General features: G+C 51.6%; 2 protein-coding genes across 5 annotated transcripts; both read right to left on the bottom strand.

Moving 5' to 3' along the window:
• Window positions 1-1643: 1643 nt before the first annotated feature.
• Window positions 1644-13397, bottom strand: C5AR2 (complement C5a receptor 2). 3 transcript variants are annotated; one of them, XM_027037915.2, is made up of 2 exons: window positions 13262-13397; window positions 1644-4260 (listed from the first exon to the last, which is right to left on the bottom strand). In XM_027037915.2, exon 2 carries the CDS (start codon window positions 4243-4245, stop codon window positions 3232-3234), a length of 1014 nt encoding a protein of 337 aa, XP_026893716.2. In that variant the 5' UTR covers window positions 4246-4260; window positions 13262-13397; the 3' UTR covers window positions 1644-3231. The 3 variants fall into 3 exon arrangements, with proteins under 3 accessions (XP_026893716.2, XP_026893717.1, XP_026893718.1); XM_027037916.2 differs by lacking the exon at window positions 13262-13397 and adding an exon at window positions 9579-10442; XM_027037917.2 differs by lacking the exon at window positions 13262-13397 and adding an exon at window positions 6128-6873.
• A 3705-nt stretch (window positions 13398-17102) lies between these two features.
• C5AR1 (complement C5a receptor 1) lies at window positions 17103-25614 on the bottom strand. 2 transcript variants are annotated; one of them, XM_015070706.3, is made up of 2 exons: window positions 25445-25614; window positions 17103-18270 (listed from the first exon to the last, which is right to left on the bottom strand). In XM_015070706.3, exons 1-2 carry the CDS (start codon window positions 25445-25447, stop codon window positions 17218-17220), a joined length of 1056 nt encoding a protein of 351 aa, XP_014926192.2. In that variant the 5' UTR covers window positions 25448-25614; the 3' UTR covers window positions 17103-17217. The 2 variants fall into 2 exon arrangements, with proteins under 2 accessions (XP_014926192.2, XP_026893715.1); XM_027037914.2 differs by lacking the exon at window positions 25445-25614 and adding an exon at window positions 25069-25408.
• Between the last annotated feature and the right edge of the window lie 185 nt (window positions 25615-25799).

Raw genomic sequence — 25799 nt, 5'->3', positions numbered from 1 at the left:
ACGTTTTTGGCTTGAGTGCCTGCAAATACGGAGTTGCCATCAACTGAGATCAGGAAAATAGGAGGGGAGGGCTCAGAGAGAAAACCCCAGAGTTTCACTGTGAGTGAATTAGCCAGTTACGGGTTGGACACCAAGGTGGATGTCATTACAAATACAAACCTTCGGAAAACAATGTGAACACAGAGAGGCCCATTCATCTGTCATTATCAAAAGAAGGGGAAGAAACTGACTAAGCACTTCTTGAAATTTGCAAAAGCAAACAATTTATTTTTAAAGAAAAATGGGAGGGAGTAAAAATACAAAGTCAAGATGTAAGTCACAAACTACCAACATGAGGAATGAGTAGAAAACTTGAAACTAGTTCTATTGGGACCCGGCTCATCAGAAACAAGGAAATCAACACGTTCCAAGAACGAACAAAATTAAGAACAGAAAAGGGGAAGTTACAACAAACAAAAAGCAAGATTACTTTTAACGACCCGGTTTCACAGAAATACCTTTGAAGGCTTACATGAAGTTTATTCTTCTTTCAAAAAAAAGTAAGGCTGATTCAGTGATAAATGACAATAAATTTCAAAAGCCACTAAAGTCTTTTGATAAACATACCAAAGAAAAGCTTTCCTTAATGGCACCTGGCCCCAGTGGACTGACAGCAGGGTTTCCCCTGACTTTTCATGACGCTCTATAAATTGTCTCAGGGCATAATTCATTCTACGAGGGAATATTGGTCTTAATAACTCATGCATGTCAATTCTGAATGAAATGCCAGGAATAAAATATGTATTGTTGAGGACCTACTATGTATCCCTGTAGCAGATAGAGAAAAAAGATAGCAAGAAAGAGAAACTAATCGCATTGAGGAGCTCACGGTCTAGTTGGAAAACAGGGTGTAGACAAAGATTGTTTTGATGTTTCTAAGACCTGAGATGGGGGGAGGAGAGACAGGAATAAAAATAGCGCACTGGTTGCCTGTGGGGGATTGACGGTTTACCTGAGAACTTGTGTTCTAGAAACTCAAGTCAGAGAAGAGAACACTACGCCCTCCTTTGGAGGGGAATGGATCAGAGAGGGTTCCCCAGAGAGAGTGTCATTTGAAGGAAAATTTCTGAGCATGGGCACTGGAGTCAAGGGAACGTGGGGTCAAATCTCAGCTCTGTAATTTCCTTGCCGTGTGACGTTAGGCAAACGACCTCTGCTCCCTGAGCCTCATCTTATAAAATGAAGCATCTCTCATTCCTTCCCTGTGTTGTTGATGGAATTACCCTAAAGGAGAAACTATGTGTAAGATGCTGTCCTGGAGTAAAGACTCCATATCCAGGTGCCACTACTATGTGACTTAAAAGATGTGAGCAGGTGAGCTTCTCCAGGGGCCCTTCCCAATAGAACTTTCTGCAGTGGTGGAAAGGTTCTATATCTGCACGACCCGATATGGTAGCCACCAGCGATACGTGGCTATCGAAGCTAGTGCAACTGAGAAACTAAATGTTGCATTTGAATTCATTTGAATTTGAGTAAGATTGGGCAGCACAGATCCAAAGGGCATTCTGGGCAACGGCAGCAGCTTGGGGAAACGGCCCAGAAGCATGAACTAATCCAGCTCAGAGGATCCGTGTGAGTTTCCTGTGGCTGCCAATTAAGAAGTAACCACAAACGTAGTGACTAAAACAATGCAAATTTATTCTGTAAATTTTGGGGGTCGGAAGTCTCAAATCAAGGTGTCGGTAAGCCCCTTCTGGGGCCGCATTCTGTCTCCAGTCGCTGACATCTGCTTCTGTTGTTACATCTGCTACTGACTCTGACTGATAAGGACCCTTGTGATTCCCTTGGGCCCATGCAGATCATCTAAGATACTCTCCCCACCCCCAAGATCCTTAATCACATCTGCAAAGTTCCCTTTGCCACGGTAGGTCACATAGTCACAGGCTCAGGGGATTAGGATATGGACCTCATTAGGGGCCATTATTCTGTCTGCTACAAGAATATACTAGAATATAAACGTGTCCAGTAGTGGAGAGAAGCCTCAAATACCAAGCTAAGGAGCGAGGACGTAGGCTTTCCTTCAAAATACACCCGTAATCTGTCACCTTCTCACTACCTCTGCTCTTACCCTGACTCGAGTCACCGTCACTTTTTGCTCAGACTTTTGCAGTAGTCTCTTTGCTGTTGCAATGGCTTCTCGTGTCCCTTCCCCCCACCCCCATAGACTCGTCTCCACCAGCAACTAGAAGGACCCTATTAAAATCTAAGTCAGATCAAGACCTCTTTGTGCTCAGAAAAGGGTCGCCTGATGTAGATTAGAAAAAAAAAAAAATTACAGGGATGCCTGGGTGGCCCAGTCGGTCGAGGATCTGGCTCTTGGTTTCGGCTCAGGTCATGATCTCGCGGTCCGTGAGTTCGAGCCCCATGTCGGGCTCTGTGCTGACAGCTCAGAGCTTGGAGCCTGCTTTGGATTCTGTGTCCCTCTCTTGCTCTGCCCCTCCTTCACTCATTCTCTCTCTCTCTCTCTCTCTCTCAAGAATAAATAAAATATTAAAATAAAAAAATTTTTAAACCTTTTCCTTGTTATTTACCTGAAACTCAAATTTACTGGGTCTTGTGTATTTTAACTGATAAGAGTAGCTCAGAACACTCCCATGGATCTCCAGACACTTGCTATGGCCTGAGAGGCTTTCAAATCTGGCCCCCCACCATCTCTCTCCCTTTCTCACCCCACTTTCCCTCTTGCTCCCTCCACACTGGCCTTTTCACTCTTCCTGGAATATGCCAAGCACATTGTGCCTCAGGGCCTTTGTACTTGCTGAGCCCCGTGTTTAACATACTTTAAGCATGACCTCTCCCTCCCTTCCTCGGGTCTTGGCTAAAATATCACCTTACCCGATGAGCCTTGCCTGACTGATCTATATCCCTGCCTCACTCAGCCCTTTTCGTCCCCTTTAGATTTCTTAACACTTATCACCACTTGATGTATTCCATATTCACTTTTCCTTTGCTTTCTGTCAGTCTTCGTCCACTAGAATGCCAGCTCCCCGAGGGGAGGGGTCTGTGTCTGTTTTGGTCACTGCCACTTCCTCAGTGCCTATAATAGGGCCTTACACACAGCAGGTGCATAACGAATGGATGTTGAATGGATAGAGAAATCAGTGATGATATCATTGAGCCCCTGGATCCAGCCGTGCCTGAAGCCAGTTTGCGAAATCAGACAGAAGAACACAAACCAAGTTTCCTTCTAGCCTACACCTCCATCTCCGACACGAGGTCGTGGCTGGTGGATTTCTTGCTGACCACGCTTTCATCCTTGCTCTGCGACTCCTTCAGGGCCCAGTGACACGCAGCCGGCAGTGACCTGCGCAGTTGCGTCCTCCCGAAATACAGGAAGAGCATGGGGTTGAGGCAGCTGTGAGCCAGAGCCAGGCCGGTGACCAGGGGTTCGGCCCGCAGGGCCCGGGCCAGGAGCGCGGAGTGCGGGGCGGCCACGGCGAGCACCAGCCCCAGCACGTGGTAGGGGGCCCAGCACACAAAGAAGCCCACCACGACAGCCGTGCCCAGTGGCCAGCGGCGTCGGGCCGCGCGGCACAGGAGGGCACCGTGGCAGCCGGCCACGACCGCCAGGGGGCCCAGGAAGCCGAAGACGAAGCGGGTGGCGGTCACGGTGTTCTCGACCGCGGCGGACCCACCATAGTCCACTACACATTCCAGGCGTTGAGGGAAATGCTCCTGGTGCAGCCGGCGATAGATCGCCGAAGGCACGGTGAGCAACAGGGCCACCGTCCAGGCGACCGCGCGGGCTGCCTGCACCCTACGAGCCCGCCCCGCCGCGGCCCCCCAGCCGGGCCTGAGGGCCAGCAGGCAGAGGTCCGCGCTGAGAGCGGCCAGGAGGAGCACACTGGCGTACATAGACAGCAGGATGGCCGAGGACAGGGCCCGACAGCCCACCGCCCCGTACGGCCAGTGGCCCCCGCGGGCGAGGGGCACCGCCAGCATGGGGAGCGACAAACAGCAGAGCAGATCCGCCACGGCCAGGTGGAGGAACCAGCTGGCACCGACCCGGTGGCGGGCCTCTTTCCCGGACACCCAGGCCACCACGGCATTGCCCGGCACGCCCAGCAGGAAGACCGCCCCGTAGAGCAGGAACGGGGCGGCGCCCAGCGGGTCGCTGGAGACGCAGGTGCCGTCCATGCAGTCCACGGGGAGGTCCGGAATCCCGTCGTAATCCCCATACTCGTAGCTGACCGACGTGTTCTCCATCCAGGCCCCAGACACCTGAACCGGGGAGAAAGGCGTGGAAAGTGAGGAGGAAACCCCCCCCCGCCGGGTCCCCGGAATCCTAGGGGGTGGGAGCCCCATTAGCGGCTTGGAGACTAGACGCTGTGACGGCCTCCAAACCGCAGCGCGTTCCGGTCTTGCAACTAGCTGGGGAGCGACTTGGACTTCGAGGACGATGCCACGTCAGCACGCCCGCCCCCCTCCCCTCCCCCCGTTGGAATCCTGGAATTCCAGAACTAGTTCCAGAGCATGCGGGAATTCTAGAATGTCCCAGTGTTACAACCCAGGCTTCTTAGCATTTGGGAATTCCGGAACACTACAGTGTCACGACATGATCACGATCGGGGCGCCTGGGTGGCCTAGGGGGTGCAGCGACAGACTCCTGATCTCAGCTCAGGTCGTGATCTCATGGTTGGTGAGTTCGAGCCCAGCGTGGGGCTGCGTGCGGACAGCTGGGAGCCTGGAGCCTGCTTCACATTCTGTGTCTCCCTCTCTTTCTCTCTCTCCGCCCCTCCCCCGCTCGTGCTCTGCCTCTGTCTCTCAAAATAAATAAACATTAAAAAAATATTTTTATATAAAAAAAATGATCGTGATAAAAAAATTTTTGGAATCCCCAAATATTATAGTAGGACCCTAGCCAATTATTATTTGGAATTTCCAGAGCAGAGCTGTGTGTTCATGGAAATGTCCTCTATGGGGGCTCCTGGGGGGGGCTCAGTCGGTTGAGTGTCCAACATCAGCTCAGGTCATGATCTCGCGGTTCATGGGTTCAAGCCCCGCGTCAGGTTCTGTGCTGACAGCTCAGAGCCTGGAGCCTGCTTCAGATTCGGTGTCTCCCTCTCTCTCTGCCCTTCCCCCACTCATGCTCTGTCTCTCTCTGTCTCAAAAATAAATAAAATTTTAAAAAAATGTGTCTTATTTATTTTTTGAGGGAGAGAGGAAGCAGGGGAGGGGCAGAGAGAGAGGGGGACAGAGGATCCAAAGCGGGCTCCGTGCTGACAGCAGTGAGCCCGACGCGGGGCTCGAACTCACGAACTGCGAGACCGTGACCTGAGCCGAAGTCAGACGATCAACCGACTGAGCCACCCAGGCGCCCCCTACTAAGAGCAATTTTGTAAAGTCATGATAGTGTCAGGAAAACAGGAAAAATAAAATCTCGAATTCTCCGTTAGGAGATTCATTCATTCATTCATTCATTCAAGTTAGCACCTGACTACCCTGTCTGTTCCAGGCACTGAATACACAACGGGGTGACATTCTAGGTGGATGGAGGCAGACGAGGAAGGAATGTCACACAAGGAATAAAGAAGCAAAATACAGTATCTTAGAAGGTGATAAATGCTATGGCAAAAAAAAAAAAAAAAATCACACAGGGAATTTTAAATAAGTGGTCAAAGACGGCCTCCCTGAGAAGGTGACGTTTGAACAAAGCCATAAAGGAGGCGAGAGGGATGAGCCGTGTGGGGATCTGAGAGAAGAGAGTTCCAGGCAGAGGGAACAGCCAGTGCAAAGGCCCTGAGGTGAGAACATGGCCGGTCACGTTCAAGGAACAGTGAATGATTCGATCCCTATAACAACCCTCTGATTCTAACACTGTTATTGCACCCATTCTGCAGACGAGAAAACAGGCACAGAGAAATAACTTCCCTAAGACCATCCAGCTAAGCAAGTAACAGAGCCAAGTTTTGAACTGGGTTGGCCCCACCCCGGACCTCCGGGCCCTGGAATATATTCACCCCGAAATCTTAGATTCAGAAGGCAGGACAGCCCGTGGCCTGGAGCAGACCTGGGTTCTGTAACTGAGTTTCAGTTGGCTCTCTCTCGGTTTCCTCATCTGAGAAATGAGTCACGGAGGTGGACCTACCTCATCGGTTTGGGGCGGAGGGGAAGGAGGCCTTGAGGAGTTGGTGTGTGTAAATCACGTGGCACAGACAAAGGGCTCAGGTAGACCGTAGACGATCCCCCATAATGTCAGACCTGACCCTGTGGCTGTCTGCTGACTCTTCATGGGCTGGCTGGCCCTACCCAGAGCCCTATCTGGCATTGACACAACAGGAAGAGCAAAAGGGAAGTTGGGACACCTTCTGCCCCCTCCACCCCGCCAACTAGCTGCCAACTAGCTGCTAAGAGGCCCGGCCACTTTGTGTGTGTGTGTGTGTGTGTGTGTGTGTGTGTGTGTGTGCAGGCTTTAAAAATTCAGGGGCGCCTGGGTGGCTCAGTCGGTTAAGCATCCGACCTCAGCTCAGGTTATGATCTCGCTGTCCGTGGATTCGAGCCCCGCGTCGGGGTCTGTGCTGATGGCTCGGAGCCTGGAGCCTGCTTCCGATTCTGTGTCTCCCTCTCTCTCTGCCCCTCCCCCGCTCATGCTCTGTCTCTCTCTGTCTCAAAAAAAAAAAAAATTAAAAAAAATTTTAAATTCAAACCCTCACCAGCCGTGTGACCTTGGGCGGGTCACTGAACCTCTCTGTTCCTCAGCTTCCCCGTCTGTGAGACGAGGATAATGATATTCTTCCCTTAGTGTCACGAGGATTCAGTAAGTGAATCGGGGCGACAAGCCGAACCCCATGCCCGGTCCACAGTGAGCATGTGACACGTCAGCTGCTGCTACACGCACCCTCTCTCCCACCCTAAGACCCCCGCCCTGCCCAGCTTTTACTGGTTAAAGTCTGGAAAGCATTCCGCGTGTTGGCAGCTCAACCAGTCTGTGGTATTTCCCTTTTCAGATGTCAGACAGGGATGGAACATTCCAGCACCCCCTGGGTCATCTCTTAGCCCTTTCCACGCAACGTGTTTTCGATCTGTTTCCCTATCTGCACACACATCCACCCTTTTCTTACGGTTCAGAATCGGCCCCCTGGCTGGACGGGTCGTGCTCATTAACCAGCCTTAGACTAAATAAAGGACGTTGAAAAAAAATTTTTTTTTAAAGTTTATTTATTTGAGAGAGAGAGACAGCGTGAGCAGGGGAGGGGCAGAGAGAGAGAGAATCAAAAGCGGGCTCTGCGCTACCAGCAAAGCCGCGAGATCATGACCTGAGCTGAAACCAAGAGTCGGACGCTTCACCGATGGAGCCACCCAGGCGCCCCAATAAAGGACAGTTTTAATGATGGTCACGAGCAGCTTAATTATTTTATCACCTTTTGTGCAATAAACTATATTCATATAACTATATCTACATGTAAAACATAATTACCAAAATAACTATTATTATTACTTTATAACAATGAAGAGAGCAGATGACATTTATTGAGCACCTACTATGTACCAGGCATAACCCTTAAGACAACGCTATGAGGTACGTGCCATTGTTATGCCCCATTTCCCAAACTGTTGGCTACTTCTGGCTCCACTATGTCCCCGGCATCTAGAAGAGCACCCGGCCCGCAGCGGGTGCTTAGGGGATGTTTGGCGAGTAAAAGAATGAAGACAGAAACTGAGGCACCAAGAAACAAACGGGTGACTTCGGCTTCTTTCGGTTCCTTGAGATCCCAAGCACCTGTGTGAGTGCTCTTGGCACACGTGTGTCTGTAAATCAGCCTGTCGTGTTGGAACCCCTGGGGCCCGGGGGAACCGTGGAGCAGAATGGACTTGAACCCAACATGGGATACCTCACCGCCACCTCCCAGAGAAGCATACATATGCTCATCAAAAGACCTTTGCCAGAAGAGTCACGTTCACAGCAGCCCATGTTGGGAAACCACCCAAATAATCACCCACAGGGGAACGAATAAACAGAGCAGGATATATTCCTGCGGTGGAATGTTCCACAACAATGAGAATAAGCAAACCACACACGCGAAGGTGGATAGATCTCATATATACACTGCTGAAGGGAGAGATCCAGACAGACATGCAGGAGGGTTGACTGAGTAGTATCATTCTCATCAAGTTCAAAAACGAGCAGAAGAGGGGCGCCTGGGTGGCTCAGTCAGTCGGTTAAGCGTCCAACTTCGGCTCAGGTCATGATCTCGTGGTTCATGAGTTCGAGCCCCGCGTCGGGCTCTGTGCTGACAGCTCAGAGCCTGGAGCCTGTTTCAGATTCTGTGTCTCCCTCTCTCTCTCTGACCCTCCCCCGTTCATGCTCTGTCTCTCTCTGTCTCAAAAGTAAATAAACATTAAAAAATTTTAAAAAAAGAAAAAAGAAAAAAAAACGAGCAGAAGAATTATCTGGGGGGGTTAGTGACTGGGGGAACGGGAGGGCACTTTGGGACCAGGGTTGGGCTATTTCTTTTTTTTATTTTTAATATTTATGTATGTTGAGGGGCGTCTGGGTAGCTCAGTCGGTGAAGCGTCTGACTCTTGGTGTCGGCTCAGGTCACGATCTTGCGTTTTCGTGAGTTCGAGCCCCGTATCGGGCTCTGTGCTGACCGCGCGGAACCTGCTTGGGATTCTTTGTCTCCTTCTCCCTCTGCCGCTTTCCCGCTCACGTTGTCTCTGTCTCTCTCCAAATAAATAAATAAACCTTAAAAAAAATTTTTTTTTAACCTTGAGAGCGGGGAGAGGTAGAGAGAGAGAGGGAGAGAGAATCTTAAGCAGGCTTCACGCTCGGCGAGGAGCCCAACGCGGGGCTCGATCTCACAAACGGGGAGATCACCGCCTGAGTCGAGATGGAGAGCCTGACGCTCAACCGACTGAGCCACCCAGGCGCCCCTGGACTGTGCTATTTCTTAAATTTTTTTTTTAACGTTTATTTATTTTTGAGACAGAGAGAGACAGAGCATGAACGGGGAAGGGTCAGTGAGAGGGAGACACAGCATCCGAAACAGGCTCCAGGCTCTGAGCTGTCAGCACAGAGCCCGACGCAGGGCTCGAACTCACAGACCGCGAGATCATGAGCTGAGCCGAAGTCGGCGCCACCCAGGCGCCCCGTGGATTGTGCTATTTCTTGACCGGGGTGCTCACTGCCTGTGCAAGCTCGGCTCGTGGAGATACGCTGAGTTTCCTGGTTCTGACGTGCCCACTTTTGTGTGTGTATGTTACACATGAAAATAAAGTCAAAGTCTTAAGAAGTGGGATGACTGAGTCGAAGGGCTAGGTCACGGGATGCGTTGCCATTTGCTGGGGTCTCCAGAAACTGCCCGAGATCCTGGAGGTTGAAGACTGACCTCCACCTGGGTGGGAGGGCTACGTGGGTCCTTTGCCCCAAGCTTTTCTGCCTGGCTGCCTGCGTAAATTCCAAGGGTCTGGATTCACAACGGAATGGTGAGAGGGTTCCATCTCTCCAGTCCCAGGACTGATTCCCAGCTTCTGACAATCATTCGTCTGAAAGGCAAGCTGGTGCGACGCCTCCCTTCCTCCCTTCCCTCCATCCTTACCGTCTCTTGTAAGAGGACCCTCATCTTGACCCAATGCCACTTGAAGCACGAGCGGGGCTCACAGCCGGGACCCGGGAGGTCTGAGGTCTCTCCGGGCGTCTGGCAGCCGGGGGGATTCCTGGAAGCCCGTCCCCTTGGCCGAGGGCTCCCACGGGATGCCGCTGGGCACCGCCGAATCACGGGCCCCAGCAGATCTCCACAGCCAGGAAAAACAGGAGTGGCCTTGACCTACTCCCCGGGGTGTGTTTGTCTTGTACTCTTCCCATGACTCACATATCCCAAAATTACCGGGCAGCGCATGAAGCCGGAGAGGGCTCGGGTGGGTGGAGGGCTGACCCCGTGTCACCAACCCCAGGATCAATGTCACCAGTCACCGATTCCTGGAAGCCACACCTGTGTGCGGTTTGACCTTCAAGACCTGGGGGGGCGGGATGGGGGGGGTGGGAATCTGGGCCTAGACTCACTCTCCCATGGGACCTTCTGAGGTCACCCTCACCAAGCACTCGCTGCCCTCTCCCTGCCTCCCAGCCTCCAACCGCGTGCCCAGCCCCTCTCTCTCTTCCCTCCGCAGAGCCCCAAGGGCAGATAAACACGCCTCCCGCCTTCCGTGCGCGCTGAGGGAGACGGCTCAGGGTCACGGTCCCCACAAAAAGCCCAAGGCCACCAAACACAGGGCCTGAGGCCTCAGAGCCGACAAAACGCAAACAAATCCTATCCCTCCTGTGAGCCTCAGTTTTCCATCTTTAGAATGGGAAGATGTTGACCGCACGGTCCTTAACCTCCCTCCCAGCACAGCCACAAAGGCTGAGAACGTGGGCGTGAGAACCAGAAGGACTCATATTTCAGGTCCCCTGCTGAGGAGTTTGGGGGGGGGGTCTCCGCCTCTCTGAGCCTCAGTTTCCTCTCCTGTGCAGTGGACTTTCTGCAGCAAGCAGGAAAAAAAAAAAAAAAAAGGGTAAAGAGATTTAAAACACAGATACAAATACGACAGTGCCCGGCACATCGGAGGTGGCTTCACCTGTGCTAAATCCACAGCAGAAAGACTGTAACAGAAACTCTTAAAATTTACATTTTAAGAACGCAGGCTTTGGGGTGCCCAGGTGGCTCCGTCGGTTAAGCGTCCGACTTGGGCTCAGGTCATGATCTCACGGTTCGTGGGTTCGAGCCCCGCGTCGGGCTCTGGGCTGACAGCTTGGAGCCTGGAGCCTGCTTCGGATTCTGCGTCTCCTTCTCTCTCTGTTCGAACACCCCTCACGCTCTGTCTCTCTCTCTCTCTCTCTCTCTCAAAAATAAGTAAACATGACCAAAAAAAAAAAAAAAGGACGCAGGCTTAGCAAGAGGAAGTGACTCTCCGATCCCAGAGCCCCTATTCAGCAGCTTTCTGTGTTTGTACTTCTCTCTGTGTGTGCTTCAGGGGCTGAGGGGACGTATTTACAATGTTTCTTTTGCTGTTGTGTAGAGTAAAATCATGTTGTTAGAGGAAGTTGTTCTGAGTCAACAAACTGGATGGAACTCACTGCGCGAGTGACTTGGGGCATCTCCCGGCCCCTCCCTGGGTGACCGCGTCTTGGCTAAACCTTGTCATGGCCCCAGACCTTCCCGAGGAGACAATTGTCCCCTCCGTCCCTGCCTTGCTCCGGGAGACCCCTTCATCTCCCACACCCTATGGGAACCCGTCCCGGTCCGAAAAGACCCGGGGACTGTCCGTCCTCAGTCTCATCCGGAGTTTACAGATTGGGCTAAAACTGCTCAAATCGTTAGATCTTCATAAAACTCAGCCCCTGAGTCTCAGGGTGCACGTTTCTCGGATTCTGGGAGGCCGAGGTTTTCCGGTGTCCCTGGCGCTGGGGGCCTGGGGGATGCTGTGGGTTGAGGACAGTGTCTCTACAGGCTGCAGAGGCCAGGGGCGAGGGATGAGGGGGTGGGGACGACAGATTTATAAAAAGTGAGGGGCCAATCAGGGGGTGGGATTCTTTTACAGCCATCCCACGAGATGCCAAGTCCCAGCCCCTCAACACAGGGAATCTAGAGGGAGAACACTTTAAAGTTTTTTTAATGTTTTTATTTATTTTTGACAGAGAGAGAGACAGAGCACGAACGGGGGAGGGTCAGAGAGAGGGAGACACAGAATCCGAAACAGGCTCCAGGCTCCGAGCCATCAGCACAGAGCCCGACGCGGGGCTCGAACTCACAGACTGCAAGATCATGACCTGAGCCGAAGTCGGACGCTTAACCGACGGAGCCCCCCAGGCGCCCCGAAGGAGAACACTTTAGAAGGTTCAGTTGAGAGGGGCTCCTGGGGGGCTCCGTCGGTGAAGCGTCAGACTCTTGATTTCAGCTCAGGTCATGATCTCACGGTTTGGGAGTCCGAGCCCCACATCGAGCTCTGCCATGGATCCTGCTTGGGATTCTCTCTCTCTCCCACTCTTTCTGCCTCTCTCTCTCTCAAAAATAAATAAACTTGGGGCGCCTGGGTGGCGCAGTCGGTTAAGCGTCCGACTTCAGCCAGGTCACGATCTCACGGTCCGTGGGTTCGAGCCCCGCGTCAGGCTCTGGGCTGATGGCTCGGAGCCTGGAGCCTGTTTCCGATTCTGTGTCTCCCTCTCTCTCTGCCCCTCCCCCGTTCATGCTCTGTCTCTCTCTGTCCCAAAAATAAATAAAAAACGTTGAAAAAAAATTTTTTTAAATAAATAAATAAACTTAAAAAAAAAAAGGTGAAGTTGACATAGGAAATTGCCATGTTGTGGGTGCAAATAGGTCGCATTCCGACAAATATCTGATGAGAAAGCAGGTAAGTGGTTGCCAGGAGCTGGGGGGCAGGGAGGGGTGTCTTTTGGGGTGATGGGAATGTTCCGGAACCAGATCGTGGTGACAGCTGCACCCCACTGGGAATGTACTAAATGCCATTAATGGTGACTTTTTGCGTGACTTGTATTTTACAATTTTTTTAAATAATAAACAATAAGCCATTATACCTCCTCACCCCACAATGGGATGAAGTTTGGCAATTTCACAGGGTTCACCCGAACGTCATTTTGTAGATTCACTTATTTTCTTTAAAGATTCTATTTTTTAAGTAATTTCTATCCCCAACCTGGGGCTCGAACCCGCAACCCCGAGATCAAGAGTCGCACGCCCTACCGACTGAGCCGGCCAGGTGCCCCCACCCTAACAAAATTCTAGAAGCCTGAAAGGGTGAATGGCTATTTGACCCAAGGGATCTTACAGTGTTAGTCACAGACTATTTGAATCACAGGATTGTAGAATGTCACCCTAGAACCTGGGCGCGTTAGACACATAGAGCTCCAGAAGTACAGAGCCTGGGTGGCTCAGTCGGGTAAGTGTCTGACTCTTGATTTCGGCTCAGGTCACGACCCCACGGTTCACCGGATCGAGCCCCGAGTTTGCTGTCAGCACAGAGCCTGCTCGGAATTCTCTCTCCCCCCCTCTCTCCACCCCTCCCCCGCTCACACACAAGCGCACGCGCGCTCTCTCTCTCTGTGTCTTTCTCTCAAAACACATAAACAAACGTTTAAAAGTATAAATAACACCCAAATTAATTGTATCTGATTCCCTCTGCTTCACTTTGCTTGCCTCTTGCCCGGCCGCTGGAAAACAGACGATTTCACGCATGGCTCGCATTGTGTTCCTATGAGACCGTGCTGATCTGGAACGGTACCTACCTGGGGGTTAGAGGTGTGGTGTTCGGGGAGGTCACACGGCACAGGTGCAGGGAGGAGGCTTTGCCCCGGGGGCCTGGGGGAGCCAGGTCTGAGGAATAGGTGGGTGGGTGTCGGGGCACTTGGTGGCGGTGGTAGGCAGGGGGCGGGGGACGGACACAGCCAGCTCAGCCAAACCCAATCATCCACTTTCTTTCTCCCCCACTTCCTCCTCAGAACTTGTTGAGCCAGCAGATCCCCCCAAACCCCAGATGTGGCAACGGCCGGGCCCTTCAGCCCACTTCCTTCTCCCCGGGCGGGGCGGCTCACCACCTCAGAGAAGCCACCTGGATCCCACGCGTTGACCTCCGAGTGTTTCCAGAAGACCATTGCGGGGCGCCAGCTCTTGGGACAACGTCTCCCTCCCAGATCAGAGTGAGGGAAAGACCTCGCCGTCTGCAGCCGACTCCCCACCCCCGGGGAAGGTTGGCCGCGCTCATGATCCGAGCCCAAATCCAGAGTCCGGTGCTCAATCGACCGAACCACCCAGGTGCCAAACGGAACGATCTTTTAAAAACAGGCCGGTTGGGGCGCCTGGGTGGCTCCGCAGGTTAAGCATCTGACTTCGGCTCAGGTCATGATCTCGCGGTCCGTGAGTTCGAGCCCCGCGTCGGGCTCTGTGCTGACAGCTCAGAGCCTGGAACCTGCTTCAGATTCTGTGTCTCCCCTCTGTCTGCCCCTCCGAGGCTTGCACTCTGCCTCTCGCATTGTCTCAAGGATAAATAAACATTTTTTAAAAATTAATAAAAAGAAATATGTTGGGAGCGCCTGGGTGGCTCAGTGAGTTGAGTGTCCGACTCTTGATTTGGACTCAGGTCGTGATCCCAGAGTCGTGGGATTAAGCCCCACGTGAGGTTCCACACTGAGCGTGCAACCTGCTTAAGATTCTCTCTCTCTCTCTCTCTCTCTCTCTCTCTCTCTCTCTCCACTCTTGCTCCTCCTCTACTCTTGCTCGTTCTGTCTCTCAAATTAAACACTCAGTTACAGGAGGGAAATGGGGAAAAAAATTATAAAAGCAATATCTTGGATATATTGTTAGGCGAAATATAGTATTGACTGCATGAATATGTTTTATATATGAAATATCATTGTATATAACAATGTAATAAATATATTGATAGTATTACTATCACTATAATACATTGATGTCAATTATATACATTCATATAATGTTAAAATATGTTATATATGTTCTACATTATGTGACGTAGTTATACATTTTGATTTTATTTGATTATAAATGTAATTATTAATAGGGGCACCTGGCTGTCTCAGTCAGGATCTCAGAGTTGTGAGCTCAAGCCCCACACTGGGTGTAGAGATTGCTTAAAAATAAAATCTTTGGGGCGTCTGGGTGGCTCAGTCGGTTAGCATCGGGCTCTTGACTTCCGCTACAGTCATGATCTCATGGGTTCATGAGTTCGAGCTGACAGCACAGAGTCTGCTTGGGCATCTCTCTGCCCCTCCCCTCAAAAATAAATAAATAAACATTAAAATAAATAAATAAAATAAAATCTTTGAAATATATATATACACACAATTACTATATAACATATTGATATTCATATAATACATAATTGTATAATGTTCATGAATATATTATATTCATCATTACTATGCTACTCATGTCGTTGTTAATATAATTATAAAATATATTACTATTATTGCATCCATTTCTTTTTTATTTTTTAAGTGTGTGTATTTATTTATGTAAGTTCTACCCCCAACATGGGGTGCAAATTCACGACTCTGAGATCAAGAGCCACACACCCTCCCAGCTGAGCCAGCCAGGTGCCCCCGTTTCTTCTCAATTTTTTAGTGTGGCAACCAGAAAACTGGAAACTACCTGTGAGATTCACAGCATGTTTCTGTTGAATGACGCTGGTCTATACGATATTTCTAGCCCATCTGCACACACGCACACACACACACAACACTAAACAGAACTGTTTTGCAGTCGATTATAAGTAGCACAGCATTTCAACATTTATTGTTTTTTATTTTCATTATTCAAAGAAAAAATTTTTTAATGTTTATTTTTTAGAGAGAGAAAGACAGAGCATGAGCGGGGGAGGGGCACAGAGAGAGGGAGGCACAGAATCCAAAGCAAGTTCCAGGCTCCCAGCTGTCAGCACAGAGCCCGACGCGGGGCTTGAACTCACGGACCGCGAGATCATGACCTGAGCCGAAGTCAGACGCTTAACCCACTGAGCCACCCAGGCGCCCCTGTGTTCATCATTCAAGCGCAGCAGACTAGTTTTTTCAAAAGTCAAAAGGTTACACGCTGAATGAGTCCATTGACATAACGTTCCTGGAAAGGACCGAATTGAAGATGAGAGTGAAACCGTGGTGGCCAGGGGCCCCAGACCAGGCTGGGAGGGTGGAGGGCAGTCGGTGGGGGGTGGGGGCTGCAAAAGGGCATCATGAGGGATCCAGGTGGTGACGAAAATATCCTGCACCTCGAGTATATCGGTGTCCACATCCTGGTCGTGATCTTGTAATGTCGTTTTGCAAGGTGTTCCCATAGCGAAATAGGTCAAGGGCACAGAAGATCCCTCTGTATTATCACTCACAGCCAGCTACGTGTGAGTCCGCAGTGATAACCAAAATTTAAAGTTTCTTGGGTTTTTTTTTTCTTTTTCTTTTCTTTATTTATTTTGAGAAATGCAAACAAAACAGCAGTTTACAAAGTAAAACGTCAAGTTCCCGCGTGACCTCCTTCCCCCCCTGGAGGTGCTCAACCAATGTTTCTTAACCTCCCCTCACAGCAAGCTTCCCTCACACTTGCTTCTGACCGGGACCATCTAACCTCTTTTTTACTTAAGGCATTTTTTTTTTAAACCCCAATTGAGTAACATTTTAACCTACTGTACTTTATTTTTTTTTAATTTTTTTTAACGTTTATTTATTTTTGAGACAGAGAGAGACAGAGCACGAACAGGGGAGGGTCAGAGAGAGGGAGACACAGAATCTGAAACAGGCTCCAGGCTCCGAGCTGTCAGCACAGAGCCCGACGTGGGGCTCGAACCCACGGACCACGAGATCATGACCTGAGCCGAAGTCGGCCGCTCAACCGACTGAGCCACCCAGGCGCCCCTAACCTACTGTACTTTAAATCGACACACTTAGTTGGGCTTTTTTTTTTATGTTTATTTTATTGGGGGGGGGGCGGGGAAGAGCGTGAGCAGGGGAGGGGCAGGGAGAGAGGGAGACACCGAATCCGAAGCAGGCTCCAGGTTCCGCCGAGCTGTCCGCCCAGAGCCCGACTCGGGGCTCGAACTCACGAACCAGGAGATTGTGACCTGAGCCGGAAGTCAGTGCTCAACCCAAGGCCGCTCAGGCGCCCCTAGATCCACCCGCTTAGAAAAGCTTCGCCCGCGTATCTACGAGCAAGAATGCCTTTTGAGACGCTTGTTACATTTTGTTCCAGCTCTCCAGTGATATAAATACCTGACTATTTTTTTTAAGTTTTTTTTTTCATGTTTATTTATTTTTGAGAGAGAGAGAGACACACACACACAGAGCATGAGCAGGTAGAGGGGCGGAGAGAGAGAAGCGGCCTCCAGGCTCCCAGCCGTCAACACGGAGCCCGACGTGGGGCTCGAACTCACGAACCGGGAGCTCGTGAACCTGAGCCGAAGTCGGACGCTCAAGCGACTGAGCCGCGCAGGCGCCCTTCACTCTTCTGCAAAGGTTACGACCTTCCCATCTGTCGTCTGTGTATCGAATGTGTCCTAGTCACAAGCTGCACGCGCACGCGCACGCGCACGCGCAGACAGAGAGCTGTTTGGCGCGGGGAGGGGGGCAGGGTTGCTCCCGGTACTTGGGTTTCACCAAGGTCACGGTTACCATGAGCCCAGGGAAACCGCACGGGTGGGAAGGTGGGGGCGCCGAGCAGAGGGCGGCCGGGAGCGCGCCCCTCACACCGCCTGGCTCTTCTGGGCTGGGGTGTCCGCCGTGGAGAGGGTGTAGGACTTGCTGTCCCGGGACACGGACTCCTCGGTCAACACGTTCCGGAGCCTGGCGGGGAGGGACTTGAGGAAGCGGGCGTGGAAGCCCCGAGCCGCCGCCACGTAGATGACGGGATTTATGCAGCAGTTGACGTAAGCGAAGGCGACGCACAGGGCGTCCAGAGCCGACACGCTCTTGAAGATTCTCGAGCGCGGGTCGGACAGGGCCAGCATCATCCCCGTCACCTGGTAGGGCAGCCAGAACACAAAGAAGCTGGTCACCACCGCCGCCACCACCTTGACCGTCTTGGCGGAGCGCGTGGCGCTGCGGCTCCACGTCCGAATCAGGAGGAACGTGTAACAGATTCCGAGCGTGACCAGCGGCCACAGGAAGCCCACCACCAGCCGCAGGCTGGCCACGACCCTCTCGGTGACGAAACCGTCTCTCCCGTAGCTCACGCCGCACTCCATCTTGAACGGAAAGGCCTCCACGCGCACCACGCGATACATGAAGGACGGGATGGTCAGCAACAGGGCCAAGCCCCAGGCCACGCTGCAGGCCGCCCAGGCCAAGTGGGCCCCTCGGTAGTTCTGGCACCAGACGGGGTTAAACACCAGCAGGAAGCGGTCGGCGCTGATGGTGGCCAGGAGCAAGATGCTGGCGTACATGTTGAGCAGGATGAGGGAGGGCAGGACGCGGCAGGCCACCTCGCCATAGGGCCAGTGGCCGTGCTGGACGATGGATGTGAACAAGATGGGCAGCGCCAGGCAGGAGAGGAGGTCGGCCACCGCCAGGTTGAGAAACCAGATGGCGTTGATGTTTCGCCGGACCTCGAAGCCCGTCACCCACACCACCAGGCTGTTGCCCGGGACGCCCACCAGGAAGACCACCGCTAAGATTACCAGGGCAGTCACATTCGGGGCAGACAGGGCGGGGGTTCTAGAAGACTTGTCCACTGGCATGTACGGGTCCACGGTCCAGCCATAATCAGCATAGTCAGGGGTGCTGTAATTCAGGGAGTCCTGGGTGGGATGAGAGAGGCAAGAAGGGCCCATCAGAGCTATGCGGCCAGGAGCCCATCACACCTCTTCTTGGAGCCCCAGGTTTCTCCCCAGGGAAACGGGGATGCGGAGGGCCAGACCCAGCTACGGGGTTACACCTGCCGCCCTGCCACCTCCTGCTAAAATCCTTGGACATCCCCAGGATCCGGCAACCGAGCGGGCAAAACCTAGTCCTGCTGCCAACGTTGTGGTCACTGTCCGTTCTGACGGGACTGTACCCCATGACACACAGCTTGTTCGCTCTTTCTTGAATTTTTTTTTTATTATTTTTTTTAATGTTTATTTATTTTGGGGACAGAGAGAGACAGAGCATGAACGGGGGGAGGGTCAGAGCGAGGGAGGGAGGCGCAGAATCCGAAACGGGCTCCAGGCTCCAAGCCGTCGGCACAGAGCCCGACGCGGGGCTCGAACTCACGGACCGCGAGATCGTGACCTGAGCCGAAGTCGGAAGCTCAACCGACCGAGCCCTCCCGGGGGGCCCCGCGGCTCGTTAGCTCTTTTTAACGCCGTCAACAAACTGAGATGATACCCCCAGGTGGCTACCCCACTGCCGCCCATCACCCCCTTTTGCTGCCTCGCGCCCACTAAGACAGCTCCGTGCTCTGTCTCCGAGTGGCTCCCCCCGAGAAGGCAGGGATTCGGCCTGGTATTTAAGTAAGCAGAAAGGGGGAATCAAAAAAACAAACAAACAAACAAAAAAACAACGCACAGTCATCCAGGTAAATATGTTGATGCGATGTTTTAAAGAATCAAAATCAGGGGCGCCTGGATGGCGCAGTCGGTTAAGCATCCGACTTCAGCCAGGTCAGGATCTCGCGGTCCGTGAGTTCGAGCCCCGCGTCAGGCTCTGGGCTGACGGCTCAGAGCCTGGAGCCTGTTTCCGATTCTGTGTCTCCCTCTCTCTCTGCCCCTCCCCCGTTCATGCTCTGTCTCTCTCTGTCCCAAAAATAAATAAACGTTGAAAAAAAAATTAAAAAAAAAAAAAAAAAGAATCAAAATCAATGCCCGCCCCTCCCCCCCAAATCCATGGGGGGTGGGGGGGGCAAAACATCCAAACTGTGAATAAAGACAGGCGGCCATCTTTGTTTGTTTTCTGCCCTTGCACGATTGTGCCTTGGGAACCGTCCAATCAGACCACAGTTTGCTTTCCCAGACAGGGGGGTGTCTGCAAATGGACACTGGTGTGTAAACGTATCAGGCAATTCCGGGGTTTTATGGACAGTCACGCTGCTGGGGCTTATGAGGTGGTTTCTGTTGTGGGGCGGGGGCGGGGGGATTTGAGCAGAGCTTTATTTATTTGTTCTACTCGGTTCAAACTACGGGAGGATATTTTGCGAAGGGTAGAGGGCCACACATGTGTCCTTTCGCTCCGGGTTCCCGGATAGCTCAGCACGGCACTTAGGGGCCAGAGCCCGACTGTCCTGCTTGAAGCCTGCCTGGGCCCTTGGAAGTTCCCTTACTGCCCCGTGCCTCGGTTTCTTTCCTGGTTGACCCGTACTCTTCTATCACCATTAGCTTAAGTCGTTTCAAAACCTCAGGGTCAGAGCAGAGAGAAAATATTGGGGGAGGGGGGTGGCAAGATGAAGCATAAAAAATAGGAATAAGATACAGATTTTTGCCTCGCAAGAGGAAGGACAGAAGGGATGAAAGGAACACAGAAAGATACAGGTGTCCAAGAACAAAGAGCGCCTTAGCACCCAGATTATGGTCTCTAATGACCCTCTGCCGTTCAAAGGGCCCAGGCTTGGGGCGCCCCAGGGGGCTCAGTCAGTTAAGCGTCCAACTTCCACTCAGGTCATGAGCTCAAGGTTTGTGAGTTCAAGCCCCACATCGGCCTCTCTGCTGTTGGCGAAGAGCCCACGGCAAATCCTCTGTCCTCCTCTCTTTCTCTGCCCCTCCCCTGCTCATGCACTCTCTCCCTCCCTCTCTCTCAAAATAAATAAATAAACATTAAAAAAAAAAAAACCCAAGCAAACCCATTGGTCACCTTTTTATTCTGGAAAAGAAACAAATCAAGCATTTATCCTGCCATTTCTGCACAGGGTATATATATTTCAGGGAAATAAAGAGTTGATGTAGGAAAGTCTTCCTTTAGGAAAAAAAATCTAAGAGGGGCGCCTGGGTGGCTCATCCAGAGAAGACAGACAATTGGACATCCTGTTCTATCTGATGTGACGCATTAGAAAGGACACAGCACCGCCTGTGAAGTGATTGTGGCCCAATAAATGAATGGGGCTCCAATCAAGGTTCTAGATCAAGAACGACCAGTCCACAGGAAAAGCAGGGGACAGAGGAACATGATAACGCCACAGGGACAAGATCAGCCCAAGCAGACCGCAGAAAACTCTACAGGACAAATGGTATGGTCTGCTTTCTCCCACAAATAAATGACACTGTAAAAAAGACAAAAAAAGAGAGACAGAGACAGAAGACGAAGAAATGTCATGGATTAAAGGAGATTTAGAGGCATCTCAAGCAAAGGTAATATGGAGACATTGTTTGGATTTGGAGTGGAATAATCAAGCGGAAAAATCAGACATTTTTAAGGTAATATGGGAAATGTAAAAATGGAGTGTTTGACGATAGTAAGGAATCGGTGCTAATTTTGTTGAGGGTGATGTGGTATTGTGTTTATGTTTTTAAAAACCGAGGGGGAGGGGCGCCTGGGTGGCTGCGTCAGTTGAGCATCCGACTTGGGCTCAGGTCATGATCTCACTGTCTGTGAGTTCGAGCCCCGAGTCGGGCTCTGTGCCGACAGCTCGGAGCCTGGAGCCTGCGGATTCTGTGTTTCCCTCTCTCTCTGCCCCTCCCCTGCTCGCTGCGCTCTGTCTCTCTCTCAAATATAAATAAAAACATTAAGAAAATAATAATAATAATAATAATAAAAAGAAGAATAAGAAATAAACACCGAGGTATTTAAGAGCCAAAGGGTGTGATGCCAACAACTTACTCTCAAATGTTCGGGGGGGAAAAAAGATGATAGATAGACAGATGATTGACTGATAAAGCAAATTCGGAGAATCTGGGTGAAGAGCATCATGGGAGTTCTTTGTATCGCTCTTACCATTTTTCCCTAAGCGTGAAAACATTTCAAAATAGAAAGCTCAACTTGTTGCAATATATTTCTATTGGTAAATAGCCCCTGCGGGAGCCTTCCCCTTACCATCCCCCCCTCCCACACCCCTTCTTCCCATTTCCTTCTGGGACCCACCCAGCCCCCTCCTCCCTCCACTCCCCCACCCCATCCCCAAGCTCCAGTTTAACGAAAGGGTTAATGCCAGGCCCAGCAGGAGGCTGTAGGGCCTCCCGCACCTTTAGCAGGTGGTTAAACTCGTTGTGAGTGTTCCCTTTGGATGCAGCGTTCAAAGCTAGTAGCTTTTGCGCTTCAGGTTCCACAGCAACCAGGCCTCCTTGGCTACAGAGTGACTCAGACTCCGAAAAGGGAGCGTCCCCACGCGCCCCCACTCCCCTGCTCTCACACTCCTCAGCTGACAAAGTGCCTTCCGGATGGACATGACAGACAGTGAGCTCACCGGGGGCCCTTTTCCTTTTGCTGATTTCATAAGGCCAGGGAAAAAAAAAGAAAGTGCTGATTCGAACACCCTGTGGCTTCCAGGACCCTGCCAGGACCAGTGGCTGGGAAAAGCTTTGCCCCTGCAGCACCCCTACAAAGATGGGAAGTAACCAGAGGGTCCAGCAAGAGGGGAGGGGCTGGGTTAACGATGGCGCATCCCGGCCCACAGAACACATCTGGGCCACTCGCCCAAAGAATGAGGAGTTTATGCTCTGATGTGGAAGGCGCTCCAAGAGCTAGGGTGATGTGTAAAACCCAGGACCGGAGGCGCCTGGCTGGCTCAGTTGGTGGAGCCTGCATCTCTCGATCTCGGGGTCGTGGGTTCAAGCCCCACGTTGGGTGTAGAGACTGCTTAAAAATATGGGGGTGCCTGGGTGGCTCGGTCGGTTAAGCGTCCGACTTCGGCTCAGGTCATGATCCCGCGTGGTTCGTGGGTTCGAGCCCCGCGTCGGGCCCTGTGCTGACAGCTCAGAGCCTGGAAGCTGCTTCGGATTCTGGGCCTCCCTCTCTCTCTGCCCCTCCCTGCTCGTGCTCTGGCTTTCTCTCTTTCTCTCTCAAAAATAAGTAAACATTAAAAACAAAATTAAAAAAAAAATACAAAAATCTTCTCTGGGAATGCAAGCTGGTGCAGCCACTCTGGAAAACAGCACGGAGGCTCCTCAAAAAACTAAAAATAGAACGACCCTACGAGCCAGCCATTGCACTACTAGGCATTTATCCAAGGGATACAGGGGTGCCGTTTCCAAGGGACACACGCACCCCCATGTTTATAGCAGCACTATCGACAAGAGCCAAAGTCTGGAAAGAGCCCAGATGTCCCTCGATGGGTGAACGGATAAAGAAGATGCGGAATATATATGCAATGGAGTATTACTCGGCAATCAAAAAGAATGAAATCTTGCCATTTGCAACTACGTGGATGGAACTGGAGGGTGTTATGCTAAGTGAAATTAGCCAGAGAGAGACAAATATCATGACTTCACTCCTATGAGGACTTTAAGAGACAAAACAGATGAACATAAGGGAAGGGAAGCAAAAATAATATAAAAACAGGGAGGCAGACCAAACAGAAGAGACTCATAAATCTGGAGAACAAACTGAGGGTTCCGGGAGGGGTTGGGGGAGGGGGGGTGGGCTAAATGGGGGAGGGGCATTAAGGAACCTACTCCCGAAATCAATGTTGCACTCTATGCTAACTAATTTGGATGTAAATTTTTTTTAATTAAAAATAAAATTAAAAAAAATTTTTAAATGTGGAACACACGCACACACAAAAGAAAGTCTGATGCAACTGTGCAGATGGGGGGGCAGAGGGTGCTGGGGCAGGAAGAAAGACGCTCTGATGCACGGCAGAGGGAAAGTCTAGGTTGGTGTGCCTTTTGGCAATGTCCGTTAAAAGAGAAATTGCCCACGGACTTAGCATCTGCAGTCTGGACACCCAGACTTGGGTCCAAAGATGTAACTTTGGTTTCAAAGACAAAACATAGTGGGGGTGTCTGGCTGGCTCAGTCGGTAGGGTGTGCGACTCTTGATCACGGGGTCGTGAGTTCAAGCCCCGCGTTGGGGGTGGAGATTGCAAAGAAAAATTTTTTTTAATATATTTTTAAAAAATTATTAACGTGTATTCATTTTTGAGAGACAGAGAGACACAGAGTGTGAGCAGGGGAGGGGCAGAGAGAGAGGGGGACCCCAGAAGCCGAAGCAGGCTCCGAGCAGTCAGCACAGAGCCCCCCGCGGGGCTCGAACCCACGAACCATGAGATCATGACCTGAGCCAAGTCAGACGCTCAACCGACCGAGCCACCCAGGCGCCCCTAAATAATTTTTTTTAATAACATTGAATTTAAAAAATAAAGACACGGGTGCCTGGGTGACTCAGTCAGTTAAGCGGCCGACTCTTGATCTGGGCTCGGGTCATTGTCTCACGGTTCATGAGTTCAAGCCCCACATCGGGCTCTGTGCTGACAGTGTGGAGCCTGCTTGGGATTCTCTCTCCCTCCCTTTCTCTCTGCTCTTTCCTGCCTCTCTCTCTCTCTCTCTCTCTCCCTCTCTCTCTCAAAATAAATAAATAAACTTAATTTAAAAAAAAATAAAGACAAAACATGGGAAACAACCTAAATCTCTATTGACAGGGGAGAGACACTCCCAGGAGACTATCACACAGCTGACAAAAAGAAAGGACGAATCCCCTTGAAATATACACGGATGATAACAGTATCTTCCTCCTCGACGTAAATGTAAAGTGCATAGCTCAGGGCCTGGCATACAGTAAGCGCTCAATAAATACCGGTTACTAATACTATACACTACTCTAGGGGAAAAAAGCAAGCTGTAGGCCAACGCGCAGAACGTACGTCTGTTTGCAGGGGGAAGGAACGATAGACATGCCACATGCAGTGAGCGCCTACTGTATACCATGCACGTAAGAGCTTTCCGTGTATCATTTAATTCTCTCAGTGATCCTGTGACGTAGGTTCTAGTTCTGGAGGATCGTGGGATTGTTCTCCCCATCTTCAAGGTAAAGAGAAGGAAGCCCAAGAAAGAGGAGTCTCCTCGTCTATTACACAGAAGAGACAGAACGTGAAGCTTATTTCAACTCGACCCCCATGTCAAACTACCCCCTACTCTATTCCCTTCACCTCTGTTCTTGAGCACCTGTAGACTGTTTCTGGAAGGATCCAACACAGCGTGACAAGGAGTCTGAGGCTCTGGGCTGGGCGGGCAGAGTGACTTTTCACTGAATCCGCTTTGGTATTTGGGACCTTTTTACGGCAAGAAGAAGCCGGAGCCAAGGGTCGGTCCGCTTCGCAAAGTCCTGTTGGCCCCAGCCAGGTCTCAAAAGTGGGGTGAGGCAATGCCAAGCCCCTCCCTGGTCAGCTAATGTGTCTTCCGTTTCCTCTTTCACCCAGATGAAGCAAGACCAGAACCTCTAGCAAGGCAGGTACTAAATCACAGCCCTGCCTCTCTGGAGACCCAGCCCTGGGGGCACAGGGGGGTGGGGGGCAGGGGAGGCGGGAGCCCTCCCAGAGCCTGGAGACCGGCTCCCTTTGACACTCACAGAACCCACGGGACAGCCTGGGTCTGCCACCCACCCATGAAGGACCCGGGCCATCTCTGCTCCTGCCTGGGCCTCAGTTTCCCCGTCTCTACAATTCAGAACATCTGAAAGTCCGGGTGAGTAACTACCTTGCTTCCGAGCTGGTTCTTTGCAGCCTCCCAGGGTTTGCTCCTGTCCTTCCCGCTGCCAGAAAGACCCCTCCTGGATCTCTCCACTTGAGGAAGATGTCATCTAGCCAGATCCAACACTCGGATTTCCTGCCCCAGGGACCTTTCTGATCCCAGCCCCGAGGACCTGGGGATAATCCCTTGATGATCTTACTTTTTAGCTGTTTCCCAGCCCTGGAGAGTCTTGAGATGCGAGTCAGGGGAGAAGGGAGGAGACGGAGAACAGAGAGAGGGAGAGGCAGCGAGAAGGGGAGAGGTGGGGAGACAGAGACCCAGCAAGGAGACAGAGAAGGGAGATGGTTCCTGAACCCCATGATCCTGCTGGGGGGGGACTCACCATATTCAGGTCTCCCAGGCTCTCCGCTGATCGAAGGTGCGTCCTGCCCACAGATTGTGGTTTTTAAGCCCCAAGGGAGGGTGCAAACAGCAGAAAGGAAATGACCAGTCTTTCCCCTCTGGGGTTCTCATTGGTCTGCGCACTGGGCACCCCAACTGGGGCAGCTTCCGTGGGGCATTACCCAGAGAGCTCTGAACACCTCCTTCCAGCCAGAGTAGGGAGGCTGGGCTCACAAAACTGAGGAAATTCCTGGCCTGACAAGGGTGGAACCCAGAGAGAAGAGACCCCCCCCCCTCCGCCCAGATCTAGGCTCAGCCCCTCTCTTGGCCTTGGTTTCCCCATGTGGGACCTTCTA

Source organism: Acinonyx jubatus, chromosome E2 (genome assembly GCF_027475565.1).
Source record: "Acinonyx jubatus isolate Ajub_Pintada_27869175 chromosome E2, VMU_Ajub_asm_v1.0, whole genome shotgun sequence".
NCBI classification, from domain to species: domain Eukaryota; kingdom Metazoa; phylum Chordata; class Mammalia; order Carnivora; family Felidae; genus Acinonyx; species Acinonyx jubatus.
This window is presented reverse-complemented; position numbering and strand designations above follow the sequence as displayed.

Bases quoted from the DNA above. Each gene is read 5' to 3' on its own strand.
- C5AR2 (XM_027037916.2), bottom strand. From the start codon at position 9,602: ATGAGGGTCCTCTTACAAGAGACG. The intron at 4,261-9,578 runs GTAAGGATGGAG...TCCCCGGTTCAG, and splicing joins GGGTCCTCTTACAAGAGACG to GTGTCTGGGGCCTGGATGGA.